Raw genomic sequence first — 15,938 nt, 5'->3', positions numbered from 1 at the left:
AAGACGGAGAGGGAGCTGTTTGGAAGTGACGAAGCTCCCGCCGCCTGAAATGATGCCTTACCCATAAGGCATCAGATGGGCTGTTTTTGCCTTGTGAACATTTTCGGGCCTTCCGAACTTCAACTGCACCTGGCCTTCCTCCCCCCCAACCACATCTCCAGGGTATTTACTCCCTTCTCTTTCACGTTTGCCTTCTCTTGGTCAGAGAGAGGCAACCCTCAAGATTTTCCAGCGCACCCTACATCTCTTCAACCGGAGTCCTCAGACGCTCCAACGACGCTCTTTCTCTCCAACGCCGCCGAGCTCCCCATCGCTCAATGCTTCTAAGACCGGTTCACCCCTAGGCGACCATTCTCGTTCAGTATCAGGCGACTACGATAAACTCAGAATGGCCTTCAGCAGCTTTGGAAACTCGAACTCTGCTGGAGGGAGTGCTCCGGCAGAGCTTGGCCCAGAGCTCTCGGACTTCTTTACTGATGTACGTCGCGTTCTCTCTTGAATGATGAATCTCGAGGAATCCTGTCTAACATCGAATCTAGGAGATCGGATTTAAAGGTGTCTCTGGCGATTGCAACATCCGTATCCTCCCTACCCCTTGGCCTGATGATGCCCTTCCTTCTCCGACCTGCTCTCTGCTAGCTGTCGCGCAAAGCAAAGGTCTTGCAGTTGCTGCTGGCCCTGATGCGCTGGTTGTCGCAACGACCGAATCAATTCGAAAAGCCATCGAGGCGCCTGGCGATGGAGAGAAAAAGAAGACAAAGTCATTGCAGCCACTTGCGACTATTCCACTGCCCACTCGTCCAACACATGTCGCATTCAACGCGAGTGACGACGCGTTAATCCTGGCCACTGAGAATGGGTCCCAGGTATCCGTCTTTCAAACAACCGACCTCAACAATGATAATGCGCAGCCTGCGTTATCTGTCTCAACAAATGGTGCTTCGATCCGTGCTTTGGTTCCAAACCCCGATCCCACCTCCAACCTTGTCGCCTTAGTCACAGCCAATGGTGAACTCTTAGTTGCCGACCTCAAGGCGGGCAACCTGGTATTGGGGCGAATGGGCAAGTCCTGAGGAACGGTGTTAGCTGTGTTGCATGGAGCAACAAGGGCAAACAGCTCGTAGCTGGCTTAGCAGATGGAACGGCGGACCAAATGACAGCCGATGGAACTAAGAAAGATCAGGTTCCCCGGCCTACTGACCTAGAGGGCGAATGCCATAGTAAGTCTCGACTTGTGGGTTCGTCGTTTTAAAATTTGGGTACTGACTCTGTAATAGTTTCTTCTATTTCATGGCTGGAGAACGATGTTTTCTTCGTGATCTATACCCCCAACTCCCTAGAAGATGACATGGGCGGTAACCCCCCTTCATCCCCGTACATAATCACCCGACGAAAACAAGCACCTTTTTTGATCCAAAGACTCCCTGAGGTTTGCTCGACCCTTGGATTCGGCTTGAAACGTACCCCGGCCTACCAATTCATCGCCCGGCTTCGCGACTACAAGCCTAACCTGAAGGATGTTTTAATTGTGTCGTCCACGGCATCTGCCGATGTCAGCCTCGTTACGCGGTCTGATCAGCCGTTTGCTAAGGACGACAACTCTAATGGTCAGTTCACGACCACGGAAATTAGCAATGATAGCCAGAAAGCCGCTGTTCCTCTCCGTGATTCGGTCGATGATACATCTGTCATTGGACTTGCTCCTGATCTTTCGAGCAACGAAAATGTATTTGCGCCAATCCAGGGCGAGGAAGCAGAAATACCAGAGAGCTCGTCTCCTCTCCCAGGGCTTTTCCTCCTGAATCATGATGGTGTTCTTTGCGCCTGGTGGCTTATTTACAACCAAGCCATCAAGCAAAAGATTCCTTACTCAGGACTTGTTTCAGTAGGCCCAGGTCAACAACCTTCGGGTCCGACATCAACCTCTACCCCCCCAAAAATCTGCGTTTGGCCAAGCTTCTCCAGCACCGCAACAGCCTGCTTTTGGTCAATCTGGGTTCGGTCAATCCTCTCCTTTCGGTGCCGCTTCCTTCGGCAAGCCAGCTGGAGCCCCTTCATTCGGAAGCACATCCACCATGGGTGCAACCGCCTTTGGGAAGCAATCAGCCCCGGCCTTCGGAAGTCCATCTCCAATGGGTGGCACTGGATCTGCCCCAGCCTTTGGTAAACCATCGAATGCGGGCCCCTCTTTCGGAGCCCCTTCCCAGCCTGGGTCAGGGTTTGGCACTGCAGGCGCTCCAGGACAGCCGGCATTTGGCCAGTCAGGCTTCGGAAATGCCTCATCACCCTTTGGAAAGCCTAGTACCCCCGGAAAAAGTCTTCTTGGGACTGGAAATAACTCAACAGGCGGTGGCTTCAGCTCCTTCTCCGGAGGAAGCGGGGGAGGTGGATTTTCGAGCTTCGCTTCGGCCAAGCCGGGGGATTCCTCATTTTCGAAGCCTTCCGGTCAAAGTGGATTTGGCAAAGCGTCTGAACCGTCCACATTTGGTAAACCTGCAACCACTTCTGCTTTCTCCCAACCTTCTGGTGGAAGTGGGTTCGGCAAACCTTCGGAGCCCTCTGTGTTTGGTAAACCTGCTACCAACTCCCCGTTCAGTTCAGCTGGCACTAGTGAAGTAAAGAGCCCGTTTGGAAAGCCCCAAAATGGCTCACCATTCGCGTCAGCGGGCACCGGACAGCAGAATAATCCATTTGGCAAGCCCTCCGATACCATCGAAACGAACAATCCATTTGGTGCTCAGAAGAAAAGCGATTTTGTTCTTGGAACTTCCTTCAAGCCTGATAAAACCTCTTCAAACGATCGTTCGAAATCTGATAAGGTTTCTTCTGGTGCACTCTCGTTCGGTACTTCTTTCGGTGATATGGTGTCGTCGTCAGGAAAGGCTAGCCCATCGGGAGAATCTATGGTCAGTGATGACAGTGAACCTGAACAGCCAGCCAAGAAAGAGCCGTTCTCAATCTTCGGCGGCAAGCCCTCAAGCATGTTTGGTGCTCCAACTTCACTGAATGGGAAATCGAACAAGACTGAGACAACAAAGTCAACATTCTCATTCGCTAAGAACAACACCAGTACTACCACGACCTCTAGCACTACACAAAATCAAGTTACAAGCCCTCTTTCGGCTCCCTCTGACAAGACCGAGACACCAAAACGCGAACAGTCTGTTTCAACACCCACCTTCAACTCATCTTTTGATGCTCCTCTGCCGCCAGATTCCATGAGCAGAGCAAGCTATGCCCCTGGTGATACGTCAGCGTCTTCAAATGTATCTAAGAGCTCTGTTGAGGATGCACCCCTCCCACCTGACTTCACTGCTGGAAAGAAATCTTCTGTGCCACAGGACGCGCCTCTTCCTCCAGATTTTCTGGGCGCGAAGAAAAAGTCATCTCCCAAGGTTGATGACGCTCCTCTACCCCCCAGACTTCGTCACAAAGAAGTCACCCGCAAGGGCCGAGGATGCTCCTCTACCGCCAGATTTCTTGTCCAAGCCCAAAAAACCTGAAAGCCCTCCTGCGGCCCTTGAGGAGGCACCATTACCTCCCGACTTCACAAAGGTGAAATCAGAGCCAGCCGAGGAAGCCGTTCCAGTCCCAGATGGCTCCGACGCAGACTCTGAAGGTGATGCGTCCGACTTCTCTGACAGTGGTGAAGAAATCACTCATGATGAGTCTAAAATACCTAGTCCTAAGCCATCTGCAGAGAGTTCTTTCGGAGGTTTGTCGGAGAAGAGTGCAACCGGCGACTTTTTCAGTAGTGTCCCCAAGAACGCTCCTTCCCAAGAAGGCCAGAAACCGCCTCGTCAACTTTTTGGGGAAATTCCCAAACAGCCGCTCCTTCCGCCTCCCGGGCCAGTTGCCCAAAACAACAGAGAGCCCTACCGCTCACCCAGTCCCACTCGTGTCAATTCTCAGAAAAACACCATGTTTTCGAAGAAACCTGAGCAGCGTAAGGAGGCTGGAAGTGCTCTAGCCACTCGAAAGGCCTCGCTGACACAGATTGCTGAAAGTAAGGGACAGCTACGAAAACCCAGTCATAGCTCGCAGACACACGCCAAACAGGACGTACAAGGTACTAGGGAAGAGGAAGAAAGAGAAGAAGCTCTTTCTTTGTCAGATGACGATGAAGATGAGCGTCTTCGCGCAGACCTTGCTCGCCCGGTTGAGCCTGTTGCGACTCTCGACCCCTTCCTGCCACACCAGAACTACGCAGGCGAGACAGCTAAGCCGGGTGTCCCAGGCATGATTGAGCGTCTCTACCGCGATATCAACTCTATGGTCGATACGTTGGGCATCAATGCTCGGTCCCTGGATTCATACCTGCTTTATCAGCAACGTCCTCAACTGTCGGATGTTCAGGAATGGGTCAAAATCCTCAAGAGTGAGCAACCTCAAGCCATACTTGATGAGAAGGTCTCCCTTCAGGATATTACCAAGATCGATGAGGCCGTGGCTGCTCTTCGTGACTTTCTTCAAGACCAACGTGTGCAAGGCGTCGAAGAGAAGTTAAAGCAAAGCGGCGAGCTGTTAGCAAAGGATTTGCTAGCGCTACGCGGTCAGTTGGTCAGTTTGCAGAAGATTCTCGATACACACACCAACACAGGCTCTGTTATTGCGGCCCCTCTTTCGGCTGAGCAAGCCATGCTTCAGCAGGACCTTCGCACCGGATTTACCGAGCTTCAAGCCAAGATGGCTGGCCTAGAAGACGGTGTGTCACTACTACGAGCTAAATTGGCTGATATTCCTCGTGTCGACGGAACATCTGCTTCCAACCGAAAGCGGCCTACCGTTGAAGCTGTCGCTTCTACTATCGCTACCATGATGAGCATGGCAGAGAGTAAGAGCAGTGATATTGATGTCCTGGAAGCTCAGATGCGGAAACTTGGCGTCGACATCTCTACGGCATCAAACAGTCGCGAGGGTACCCCCTTGAGTACTCCCCGCAAGAATATAGGCCGGTTCCCTGCGACTCCGGGTTCTCGTGGCTCCATTGATGGTAGTGCTTACCACACTCCTGAGTCCGCCTCTCGCGGGGTCAATTTCCGGGCGAGTATCAATGGATCTGCCAGACACAGCCGTCTCCGCAGTGTTGAAGGTGTCAGCCAGAATGTGATCCAGGGGGAGAGTACTAGTTGGAAGTCCAAGAACCTCCGCCGCCAGCATTTAGTAGGCAATCTGAAGACTGCAATTGAGAAAAAGGAGAGTAAAGTGCGTACTTTGGATGGGGATTGGGAGGTGATTGACAAGCAATAAGGGCTTACCTCCCTCCTCATCTACTGGCGAGGAAGAGACGGAGAGATGGAAAGATGAAAGTGAAGACATTCGGACGAATCTATTTTCTTTGATACAATTCCCGGCGTGGTTTAATTAGAGGGGAGTTTAACATCCTCTTTCTTTCACGGAGATGTACATAGTCCACCTTTCTGCTGTTTTTGATTATCGACTAGCATGGCTTAATGACGAACTGACAGACTGACTGAGGTGTGACATCAGTCCCAGCTCAATTCCTACTTTCGGACTTCTAAACCGTAAACTTCAAGATGCACTCCAAGTTCCTATCTCCATTACTATATCATCTAATGCCCAGATTAAAATCATGTCGCAGAGTATTAGCGAGTTCATCTTCTTCAAAGTGAAAGCAGAGGTTCGGCCCGAAGATCCAGCAAGCACAGAGGGTCGTGCTCTACTAGGAGTTTTCCAAACTACTCAGCATCAAAGCGGTCATCGAAATTCCGTATGGGGCCGTGTGGTAGAAGACGACGATGTGATTATTTGGGCCGTGGGTATGTTTCTTCTAATAACATTCCCATCTACAAAATGCAGGCTGGTGGTTTATTCCGTTTGCCGGGAAGACTCATCAATCCTCTACCACTGCCGTATAGAAGTACCTGAACTAACATAGATCATACAGAGTGGACAGATGCTCGCTGTTCAACAGCCGTCAATCTTCTGCAGCCTTTCCTTGCACCATCAGCGCAGCCCCCAACTGCACTCTACACAACCCTAAGCCCGCCTATCTCCAGCACGGGAACCCTCACCGCGAACCCAGTTACTGAAATCTGCACCTTACCGTTTCCCAGCTCATTGACAGTCCAAGAGACTAGACAATTGAATGCTGATTTGATCAATTTCCGCATTGTGTTGGTCGAGCACTTACCGCAGGCCAGTGGACCTCGATCGTGGGCGATGGGACATGTCGATCGTCCAAGTATGGTGCAGCATGCGAATAGTCCCAGTGGACATGCCATACTGCATCTGTTGGCTATTGGATGGGAGACGGTTGAAGCACACTTGCAGGCAAAGGAGACGGCACAGTTTCAACAGGCTGTTGCGCCTATTCGAGAAAAGATGCTGCCTCCCGTCCCTGGACTGGAGATAAAGCATGTCAGTTTCAAGAAGATCTAAGTCCTCGGGGTTCAGATGGATGATAAGTTGTTGGCTGTGACAGCAGTGGCGAATGACAGACATTCATAGTTCTGCACAGAGGTAATCTTGTGTTTGTATCTGCGATTTGTGATGGTGCTTGATGGAAATGTGAAAGTAATGTAGTGGGGAGGAATTGGGTTTGTGCTACTGGGAAGGGGTGTGCAATGGGTGGAAAAAAGTGGGATTGGATATTAGGAGGTCGGATTGGATCATTCGCCTCGAATAAGATACAGCAAGAAGAGAAGAGGCCAACAAAGAACACCCAGGTGAAAATCAAAGATAACAAACGGAATCATCATAAACCACCGTGGACTTTTTGGGTACAACGCCAGGAAGGCTCCCAAGGTAGAGGTAGATCTTAAACTCGGTGCTTCTCGCTCTCTATAAAACGGTTAGCAAAATGTCCTTTAGTGGAAATCAGAGAGATGTTTATGGATTGAATACGAACCAAGTCGTGAGTAAAGCATATACAGTGCCATTTGGTTACACTCCTGAGTACCAGTGATTGTTACCAGACGCTCATTGCTGCTCTCTTGCGGCTCGTTGATCTTGATAACGCTGCCACTCAGGTGACGAATTTCGTTAATCTTAGCACCCCCCTTGCCAATAATGGCACCAACCATGTCATTGGGGATGTAAATCTGCTGGGTCAGAGGCTGGCCGGGCATAGCACCGCCAACAGGAGCGGCAGGGGCAGGGGCTCCACGGCCTGGAGTAGGCTGTGGGCCACCGACATATGGGGCAGGCTGGTGAGGAGCGCCGCCAGCATAGGGAGTGTGGGGGGGGTCGCACTACCATAAGCCATAGCCTGCTGAGGCACAGGGGTCGCTGCAGGCTGGCCATGCAGATAGGGAACGCCATAGGATCCAGCCTGGGCACGATTGGGATGCGGGTGGTGACGTTTGAAGGTATCGGGGTGACCGTATTGACCGCCGGCGGGCTGCGGGACGTAAGGAACAACCTGCATGCCACCAGGCACAGCACCGGCAGGTCCACCGCTACGAGTAGCGTAGGCCGAAGCCGCGGGACCTCCGAATCGTTCCGTCAGTTGCTCACCAAGAGTAACAGCAACGTAGTAAGTCGCAATGTGAACTGCATCTGCAACGCCAAGAATGACGAGGGAGCGTTCGGTGGACAAAGGCAAGCAGGCATCGGAAGCGTTGAGTCGCGCACCAGAGGCTTCCTGGATCTCACGAATCCGGCTACCACCCTTTCCAATGATGGAGCCGATGAGAATGTGCGGGATTAGTAAACGCAGAGGATACGTCTTAGACTGGGCAGTAGAAGGGGCATCAAGGGGTTCATTGTTCAGGGTGCGAATGATCAGACCAAATGCCTGAAAATCGTTAACAAGTCAATTCTCACAGAGCGGGGGTATAGGGAAGCTTACCTTAGCTACAGCGTCCTGGGGGCCGCTCACGGTCAGAATCCGCTCGACGGCACCCCGAGAGTAGTCGCTGACGGTGCACTTGGCGCCAGAAGCACGACGAATCTGGGAAACATTCTCACCTCCCTTTCCAATAACTGTCGCGGCCTCCGGGCTGGAGATCACAGCGCGGATATGGATCCAGTTCGTCTCGTCCTGGGGGGGTTGCTGATCAGACTGGGAGCCAGCGCGTTCGCCATGGGAAGCAGTTGACTGGATGGGTTGGGTTTCCGCATGCTTGCCATTCGGGGCATCAGGGACGACGGTGTCGCCCTGGATGTCCTTGGTATCTTCCACGGAGGGGATTTGGTTGCTCGAGACATTCGCCTCGGCTTCGGGGTCGTTTTTCACTACTTTATCCAGGGCCGGTCGCTTGGCATCCGGCTGGTCATTGGGGCCAGAGGGGGAGGAGGGATCCTCAAGGGGCCGCTTGGCCGACTGAAGGTTGGAAGGAGATGCCGACATTTTCGTGCTGCTGCCTGTTTTCACTTACGTGAAAGATCGATGTCAAGAATGAAGTTTGCTTTCTTCTTTTTTTGTTTTCTCTTCTTAAGATCGACTATGTACACCAGAGGGTCCCACGAAAAGGTGCTGGTGCTTGGCGATCGACGAGGGGGAAGGTCTGGTGCAGTGCTGTGGAGAAAGAAGATGGTCGGGGGGTGGATGTGCCGATAGGATGAAATTCAGAGCAAGTGATGATAATACGGGGCCTCAAGGAAGCAAAGTCTGAGCTTCACGAGGATATTCAAGGAAGACTTGAGTGTGAAGATTGGGTGTAAGGGAGGAGGAGGTGGTGGTGGTGGTGATAATGGTGGTGGAAAGGGTCGTGTATGCAACTTGGGCTAAGGAGATGTGTCGGAGCTAGGAAATCAGGCAAGGGAAAAGTGCGCGCGCAACCTGAAATCAATCTCAAGCGAAGATACCACTTAGTGAGCCAAATTGGAGCCGAAACAAAACTGGGATGAAAATGCTGCGGGGAGAAGGGGGAAGAAGGTCGAAGGTGATGGGAAATTGTGAAGTTGGAAGACGTGAAGTTAGCAGGTGAAGCTGCTGAGGTAATGACATCACGTGTGCGGGTGTTGATGGCCGCGTGTAGATGCGATATGCATTTGTGATTCCGGATTCATTTTTGTCTCGTGTATAACTTCGATCCCGGAAGGAAAGAGCTGTGTGGAATACCATGGATCCTTCTGATTTAACCGTGTCCAATATTCAGAGATTTGTACAGAATCGTCAGGCTGCAGAGAAGGAGGCCGCCCACGAGCCTCTTAGTGCAACGGCACTGCATGTCTATGCGCGACGGTTAGATGGAACATTGCAGCAGCTGCAGGACCAGGTCCGTCGACAGGAGGAAGAACTCATAAAGGTATGCGCAATCAGCCCATTCCATTCTGAAATGTGAATGGGAGCTTATAAAAATTGTATATAGCTTCGTGAGGTTCGTAACCATGGTCTCTTGGACGGTGGAGATGACCGGTGGACGCGCGTGCAACAAGCACGTCTAGCCAAGAAGGCGTACGAGTCAGTATCAAAGGCTGAAGATCAGCTGCCACCAACAGACTCGGTCCTACCTCCTTTGTTGGCATTGGAGCAAACTGGCAAACTTATCGAAGAGGGTAAGACCTCTGTCTCAGTGACCGCGGAGAAATTATCAGAGGATCGCGAACGCCTGCGCATAGAAGACGCAAACTTGCGGGATTCCCGCGCCATTGCAAGTGGACTGCGGGAAAGACTCCAGAGAATTCGCAATACCAATGCGCGAAAAGGAGAGCAAACTCCATCACAAGTGGCCAAGGAAGTGGTCAGCGAGCAAAAGAAGAAGAATCGGGACATCGAACGAGCGTCAACGGAGCTCAAAGATTCTCTAGATAGATTTATCGATGAAACACTAGCACCAATGCTAGCTGCTGAGGACCTTGGCGGGCCTACGGTGGGAGATGAATTGGAAGTGTCAGATGCGACTTTGAAAGCTGGCTACACAGCTCATGGGAAACCAAAAAAGCAAAAAGAAACGGAGGAGCCGGATCTCGGAAATCAACAACGCATCGATCAATACCTCCGCCGAAATGATGATGGTTCCACTGCCACTGGCAAACGACAGGCTGCCGCCACCGAACTACACGAATTACTGGATGCTCTTTTGGAGGCTGATTTTTCATATGTCGACCTAACGCGTGACTCGGCCGCATCTCGCTTTCTTGTGAGAGCCAAGGTAGCTCAATTCCATCCGAGAGATGCAAGACGTTTGCGATTAATTGACTTCGGCCGCTCTTTGGGAGCTTGATGGCAAGTAATAGGCTCATCATAATCTCCATTGTGTACATGTCAATTCAATATTTCACGGGTTCTGTGGCCCAGGTGTGTCCACAATGAAAGCAGATTATTTCATAATGGAGGAAACCTTACAGGATCTAGGTCACGTTCCGAAGGTTGACAAGTTTTGCTTTTGGGATATCTGAAGTTACAACTATTGCCTACCAGTCTGTACAATTAAACACCCCAGAGAAGAAAATTGAAATAATCGAGAGTTCCAGCTTGCTTATTTGGCTCCGATATCAATTTTGCAACACTGACCGTGAAACTCTCAATACTGGTGGGCAGGGCCTGGGCATAATGATGCAATTCATAATTCTGTCAAATTGATAGGGCCTTTGCAAGACCTATGATAGTTTGTGTTGAAGCACTGAAGTCTTTTCTCAGCTTTCGTTGAGTCTTGCACCAAGGATCAGGATCATGGCTTTCTTTCCACTACTACTCCTACTACTACTACTACTACAAGTAGCAAAATTACTTCTACTGGAGAAACAAACACATAGAAACATAGATACTCGAAGATGAGCTTATATAGCCAGCAAGATTCAATTATTGTATGTATTACCAAAGCTAAATCTAAGAATGTAAGACTTCGTGCGTGTCTTTTGAAAAATGCCCCGTGTTCGCTGATATCCTCGAGGGATATTCAGATCAGGGTCAGTATCAGATCATGGGTGCCCTATGAGCAAATCAGGATGCTCATAACTACTCAATGGGCAAAAGCAGAACAGGATGATCGCTAAAACAACAAAGATAAAGCCGAGTTCTGCCAAACATTATCTGGTAAACATGCAGGCCATAGGTAGTGCACATAAAAGACCAAAAGAAAAAATCCGTGGGTAATTTGCAGAACGCCAATAGATGCTTCACAGGCCCAATCATTATCAACTCATACAAAACAACATAAATTCAGATAGGCATCATTCCAATAGAGGTTTTGGGAGCTTTCGTTTTTGCGGCCCTGCGAGGCGCGGACGACGCGCCCCGGCCGGGGGCACGGTCACCAGACTTGGCTTTAGATCGAGCACCTTTGGCTTTGTATCTACCCGTGGACCCGTCGTTTTTGCGGCGTGGAGCCCGCTTGGCATAAGGACGCTTGGCCCTGGAGCTAGAGGCCGAAGGACCCGGGTCAAAATCACCGGGGTCTTCGCCGGGTGATGGTGGAGGGGGGAAATAACGGCTCGTGATGTCTTGACTGGGTTCCTCAACGGGATAATCAAGATCGAAATTCGTATCCTGGTCTGCAAACAAATCTTCATCACTGTATTCGTCGCTGCTGCTGAGATTGATAACATTGTGGTGATTCGGATCTGGTACAATCCCATTCATCTCAGCATCTTGCGTCAGTTCCTGGTACCGTCGCCTGGCATTATCTACGAGCCTCAGGATTTGACGGCCATAACGAGTGACTTTGTCACTATCAATTCCTGAAATGGCAGAAAGTTCAGAAGGGGCTGTATGAAATATTAGCACTGGCTTCAAATTCGATGTCGTAGGTACTCTTTACTTTTGGGGAAAGAAATCGCCATTTCACGCAACGTCTGATCGGAAAATGGCTGGCAACGAAGACCCTTCTCAACGACAACCTGTTCAAAAATCAGCATATCATTTCATTGTAGCATCCGTTAAGCAAGAACTTACTTCTTGGAGGTACCTCTTGGCCGTGACCTCGAAGTCTTCTACAACCGCACGGTGTAGATGGTCCAGTTGATCTAATCTTTGATCACTTGTGATTGGCGGGCCCATTTCATGGATACCCTTCTTTCCGGCCCGTCCAGCCACTCGAATAGGCTCAAATCCATCACTCTCATCGTCTGAGTCTACCACAGGTACCCTCTGTTTCTGGGTACGCGCTTGACGACGATCATTGGCCGACTGGATAGGTGACGAGACCATAGTGGACTGTGGATGAGGTTGATTGCCAGATTTTCCTTTTTGGGTTGCTTTAGAAGGTCGAGCTTTGCCGTTTGGAGAGACGCGCATTTGCAACATCATTTTTCGCTTTCCACTCTCATAGTCGGAGGCACGACGGCCAATTTTGATGTACTGGACAGCAAAGTCTTTCCCGTTGATCACATTGTCTTCCAAGAGAGCATCCTCGCCCAATAAGCGATAGAATAGCCGCTCTGCTTCTCCTCGGTCAAGGTCTGCGCATTTACCATACCAAGGAATGCGCTTGTGGGATGCAGACTTGGCTCGCACCTCCCCGCGAAGTATGTCCACACAGTAAAGGACAGTAACATTCTCTTTCAACTCGTATTGGAAGTGCCGAACGACTTTAATAGCACATACCGCCTGCTCCGAGAAGTCATGCGACTCGAACACCAGATCAGACTTGCAATTGTCGCAGGAGTTACCACAATCTTCACGGCGGAAATACTCGTTGAAGTAGGCGAGCACCTGTACTCGTCTGCAATCACTGCGATTTTCGCAAAATTGAATCACATTTCGGAGCATATGCTTTTGTCGAGCTTTTTGCTCAAAACTGCCATCCCCAGAATCGATCATTCTTTTGAGAGTAGCTGCATCTTTATAGCCATAATAAAGAAAGCAACCAGAACGCTTGCCATCTCTACCGGCACGGCCTGTTTCCTGGTAATATCCCTCGAGGCTCTTGGGGATGCTGTGATGAATAACGAAGCGTACATCAGGTTTATCAATGCCCATCCCGAAGGCAATGGTGGCAACAATGATATGGCATTCGCCTTTCTGCCAGAGATTCTGTACTTCAGCCTTTTCATTCGACTTCATGCCTGCATGATAGTGCTTGGCCTTTAAGTAGTACTTTTTCTGAAGATTTTCTGCAACCTTCTCACAAGTGTTGCGCGATAGACAGTAGATAATGCCACACTGATTACGATAGGAGCGCTTGATTGTCTCTGCGATGCCAGCCAATACTTCATCATTTTTGCCTTTCGGACGCACTTCATAGGTGAGGTTTGGACGGTTGAAGCTCTGCAAGAATGTCTCGCATCCTGTCATCTTCAGGTTGTGTATAACATCAACCTTGACATTCTCTGTGGCAGTGGCGGTCAATGCCATCACTGGAACTCCAGGTATTTTGTCCCGAATTTCACCTAATTCCTTGTAGTCTGGTCGAAAGTCGTGTCCCCATTGACTCACACAATGTGCCTCGTCAATTACTAGTCGGGCAAGTTTGTTTCGCCGATGGAGTTTCTCGAGAGCTCGCACGAGTGTTTGGTTCTTGTTGATCATCTCAGGTGTGATGTACAACAGCTCCAGGCCCTCCCCACCAGCCTTTGAGAGCTGACCAATAATCCATGATCGCTCGGACCTATCTGATTCGCCATTCAGTAGGTATGCACTGATATTTAACTTGCGCAGGTGGTCTACCTGGTCCTGCATCAAACTTAACAGTGGCGAAACCACAAGAGTCACACCGTGTGTCTTTCCGCCCATGACTATCGAAGGCAGCTGATAGCAAAGAGACTTGCCTCCACCTGTGGGCATAAGAATAAATGTATCCTTTCCAGCAAGTGTTGCATCAATAGCTTCGAGTTGATTTGGACGGAATCCGCGTAGATGGAAACGGTCCTTGAGAACAGTTTTCACTTCTTGAGACCAAGGGTGGTTGGACCAGAAATGACTACGGCCTGGTGATTTCTTTGGAGCAGGCAAGCGAGACGTGTTACCAGAAGTTTCTGCAAAGACCTGTCGGCTCTGCGACATTGGGTTCTGGGTGAAAACTGCGCTATCATCGAAACTTCCGGCCGCCTCGAGCATCTCGTCATCACTAGCGTTCCAATCGAAGTCGTCAAAATCCATCGCCGGAGCGAGTAGCGGGGAGCCCATATTGCGACCAACAAATGAATCGTGTCCATGTCGTGTTTCATTGGCCAGCTCGTCTTTCCGATCTCGCGAATTTGTGTCGGTAGACTGCTGCGTTTGAAAGGGCTCACTGCGGTGCGCCAAGAGGGGTCTTGCAGGAGGGGAATCAATTGTCAGGACAGAATTATCAAATAGATCTTGTGGAGGAGATCGTCGTGTTGGCTCTGGGTGTGAACGATTAGCTGATGGGGCTGACGCAGTCGCAATATCAAATATTTTCGATCGAGGGAGAAGTTCGCGAATATTTGCCTCGACCTTTTCGACTTCGGCTTCTACAGCTCGACTTTGGGATAGCTCGGGCATTGTGGTCGGATCGACACCCTGAGATATGACTTGCATGAGACTCTTTTTGAGGGTGTCTTTTCGGGTAAGGAGAGCTTTGTAGGAGTCCTGGGCAGTTTTTAGGGACTCAATAGTTTGAATTTGAGTCACCAAAGCCTTGTTCGCGGCGATCAGATCCGGTGCAGGTCGGCCTTCCATGGCCTGCTCATACACAATTTCGGCATTCTTTTGGAGTGTATCCTTCAGGCCGGATATAGCTTGAGTAAGTGATGTTGGAGGGAGGGCAAGAAATTTCAGAATTTCTGGTTCTTTCTGTTGGGAACTAGACGCTCTTGGTGTTGGCGATGATTCCGTATTTTCTGGCTTCGAGCGGTCTATTTTCTTCTCCACCTTTGCTGGGAGTAGCCCTTCAATATCACTGACGGAAGCCCGTGGAACTGAGCTGCGTGACTCCGATTTGTTGTTTTCTTGAGAGCTCATATCAGGCAGCTTCGGATATAAAGGCGGATCGGGGTCGAAGACCATATCATCAACATCATCAGCACCAAGCCAACTATCGAACGGGTCCTCCTCGGGTTCATCATCGGAATCGGCGATGACACGCTTGGGAGCTTCTTTTGATTGTTTTGTAGCATTCTGAGGGGCGGTTCGGCTTGACGGTCTCGGCACCTCTGAAATGGTATTGTCGGTAACGGGTGATTTACTTGCCTTGGAGGGATTTCGAATCTTCGTAGAGTGATGAGACGGTGAGAGTAGATCAGACGTGTATTCTTCGCTTTTTCTTTTCTTCCCTCGCTTCTCTTCGGGGCGCTCGCGCGATGCAGCCCCATCGGCCCATAAACGACGGGGCTCGCCCAGGTCTGGTATTGATGAAGGGTTTCGAAACCGATTAATCTCCCCTGTGAGGTCAATGGACTCAATACCATCGAATGACGATGTATCAAGCTTGCCTTCCGACTTGTGAGGGGTGGCCTTTGGTCGATTGTTTTTGATTGACGCAAGCTTTGGTTCGTGGTGGGATTCCGCTAAAAACACAATAAATCAGTACATCTGACAAGTTAGATGGTCTCATATTAATGAAATACTATCAAACATACCCGTGACCATGCTCCGCGATGTAGATGGCCTTTTTGAGGTCGTAGGCGTCGTTTCGTGCTTTTTGTCGGCCTGGCTCAACATCCGAGGCTTACTCTCAGAGGAGGGACAAAGCATCAGCCGTGCCATCGTATCGTCCGTCACATCATCGGCGTCCTCTAATATTTCGTCTGGTATCTCGAATTCCTCGGGAGGTGTAGGTTGTTGAGAAACTCGGGTAGGTTGTTCAATAACGGGAGCCTCGGTGGTCAACGACGGGTATAGAGAAGGGCCTCGCTTGAGCAGCCATTTCAAATGAGAGGCCAAATTATTCTTCGTCATGGGGTATTATTGCAAACATGGCCTTGAATCTGATCTCGTCTTGTCGTCCGATTGAATTTCCCTCGCGCTTTTCGCGATTGCGACGCGTCGTGCACGTGAGCGGTCAGCGCTGATAAGCTGGTCCCATTTTGGCAGGTGTTCAAGAGGTACAAACGGGCATTTCGAATGGATTGGAAGCTGAAAATAGCATGTGAAGGTAAATTGTGACTTCTATGTTTTATCGTAATTT

The 15,938-nt window shown here is 50.2% G+C and overlaps 6 protein-coding genes across 6 annotated transcripts; 4 read left to right on the top strand and 2 right to left on the bottom strand.

The window, feature by feature from the left end:
• Positions 1-388: 388 nt before the first annotated feature.
• Positions 389-1,073, top strand: N7469_010187 (uncharacterized protein; the record flags this gene model as incomplete). Its single annotated transcript, XM_056649092.1, has 2 exons — positions 389-478; positions 540-1,073. The coding sequence occupies 2 exons, from the start codon at positions 389-391 to the stop codon at positions 1,071-1,073; spliced, it is 624 nt and encodes a 207-aa protein (XP_056496223.1).
• Positions 1,074-1,153: 80 nt separating this feature from the next.
• N7469_010186 (FG-nucleoporin NUP159) lies at positions 1,154-5,250 on the top strand (the record flags this gene model as incomplete). Its single annotated transcript, XM_056649091.1, has 4 exons — positions 1,154-1,220; positions 1,278-1,910; positions 1,966-3,382; positions 3,450-5,250. 4 exons carry the CDS (start codon positions 1,154-1,156, stop codon positions 5,248-5,250), a joined length of 3,918 nt encoding a protein of 1,305 aa, XP_056496222.1.
• Positions 5,251-5,593: 343 nt separating this feature from the next.
• N7469_010185 (uncharacterized protein) lies at positions 5,594-6,402 on the top strand (the record flags this gene model as incomplete). The annotated part of the gene is made up of 2 exons (XM_056649090.1): positions 5,594-5,780; positions 5,909-6,402. The coding sequence occupies 2 exons, from the start codon at positions 5,594-5,596 to the stop codon at positions 6,400-6,402; spliced, it is 681 nt and encodes a 226-aa protein (XP_056496221.1).
• Positions 6,403-6,781: 379 nt separating this feature from the next.
• Positions 6,782-8,314, bottom strand: N7469_010184 (telomere maintenance protein PBP2; the record flags this gene model as incomplete). The annotated part of the gene is made up of 4 exons (XM_056649089.1): positions 6,782-6,804; positions 6,872-7,169; positions 7,244-7,759; positions 7,814-8,314. The coding sequence occupies 4 exons, from the start codon at positions 8,312-8,314 to the stop codon at positions 6,782-6,784; spliced, it is 1,338 nt and encodes a 445-aa protein (XP_056496220.1).
• Positions 8,315-9,029: 715 nt separating this feature from the next.
• Positions 9,030-10,133, top strand: N7469_010183 (uncharacterized protein; the record flags this gene model as incomplete). Its single annotated transcript, XM_056649088.1, has 2 exons — positions 9,030-9,215; positions 9,279-10,133. 2 exons carry the CDS (start codon positions 9,030-9,032, stop codon positions 10,131-10,133), a joined length of 1,041 nt encoding a protein of 346 aa, XP_056496219.1.
• Positions 10,134-11,071: 938 nt separating this feature from the next.
• On the bottom strand, positions 11,072-15,709 carry N7469_010182 (uncharacterized protein; the record flags this gene model as incomplete). Its single annotated transcript, XM_056649087.1, has 4 exons — positions 11,072-11,616; positions 11,670-11,748; positions 11,804-15,318; positions 15,391-15,709. The coding sequence occupies 4 exons, from the start codon at positions 15,707-15,709 to the stop codon at positions 11,072-11,074; spliced, it is 4,458 nt and encodes a 1,485-aa protein (XP_056496218.1).
• Positions 15,710-15,938: the final 229 nt, after the last annotated feature.

Source organism: Penicillium citrinum (genome assembly GCF_028827155.1).
Source record: "Penicillium citrinum strain IBT 23319 chromosome Unknown utg000009l:1.0-4274883.0:1.0-4276374.0, whole genome shotgun sequence".
NCBI classification, from domain to species: domain Eukaryota; kingdom Fungi; phylum Ascomycota; class Eurotiomycetes; order Eurotiales; family Aspergillaceae; genus Penicillium; species Penicillium citrinum.
The sequence above is the reverse complement of the archived record's forward strand: the minus strand, read 5'-3'. Positions and strand labels throughout refer to the sequence as shown.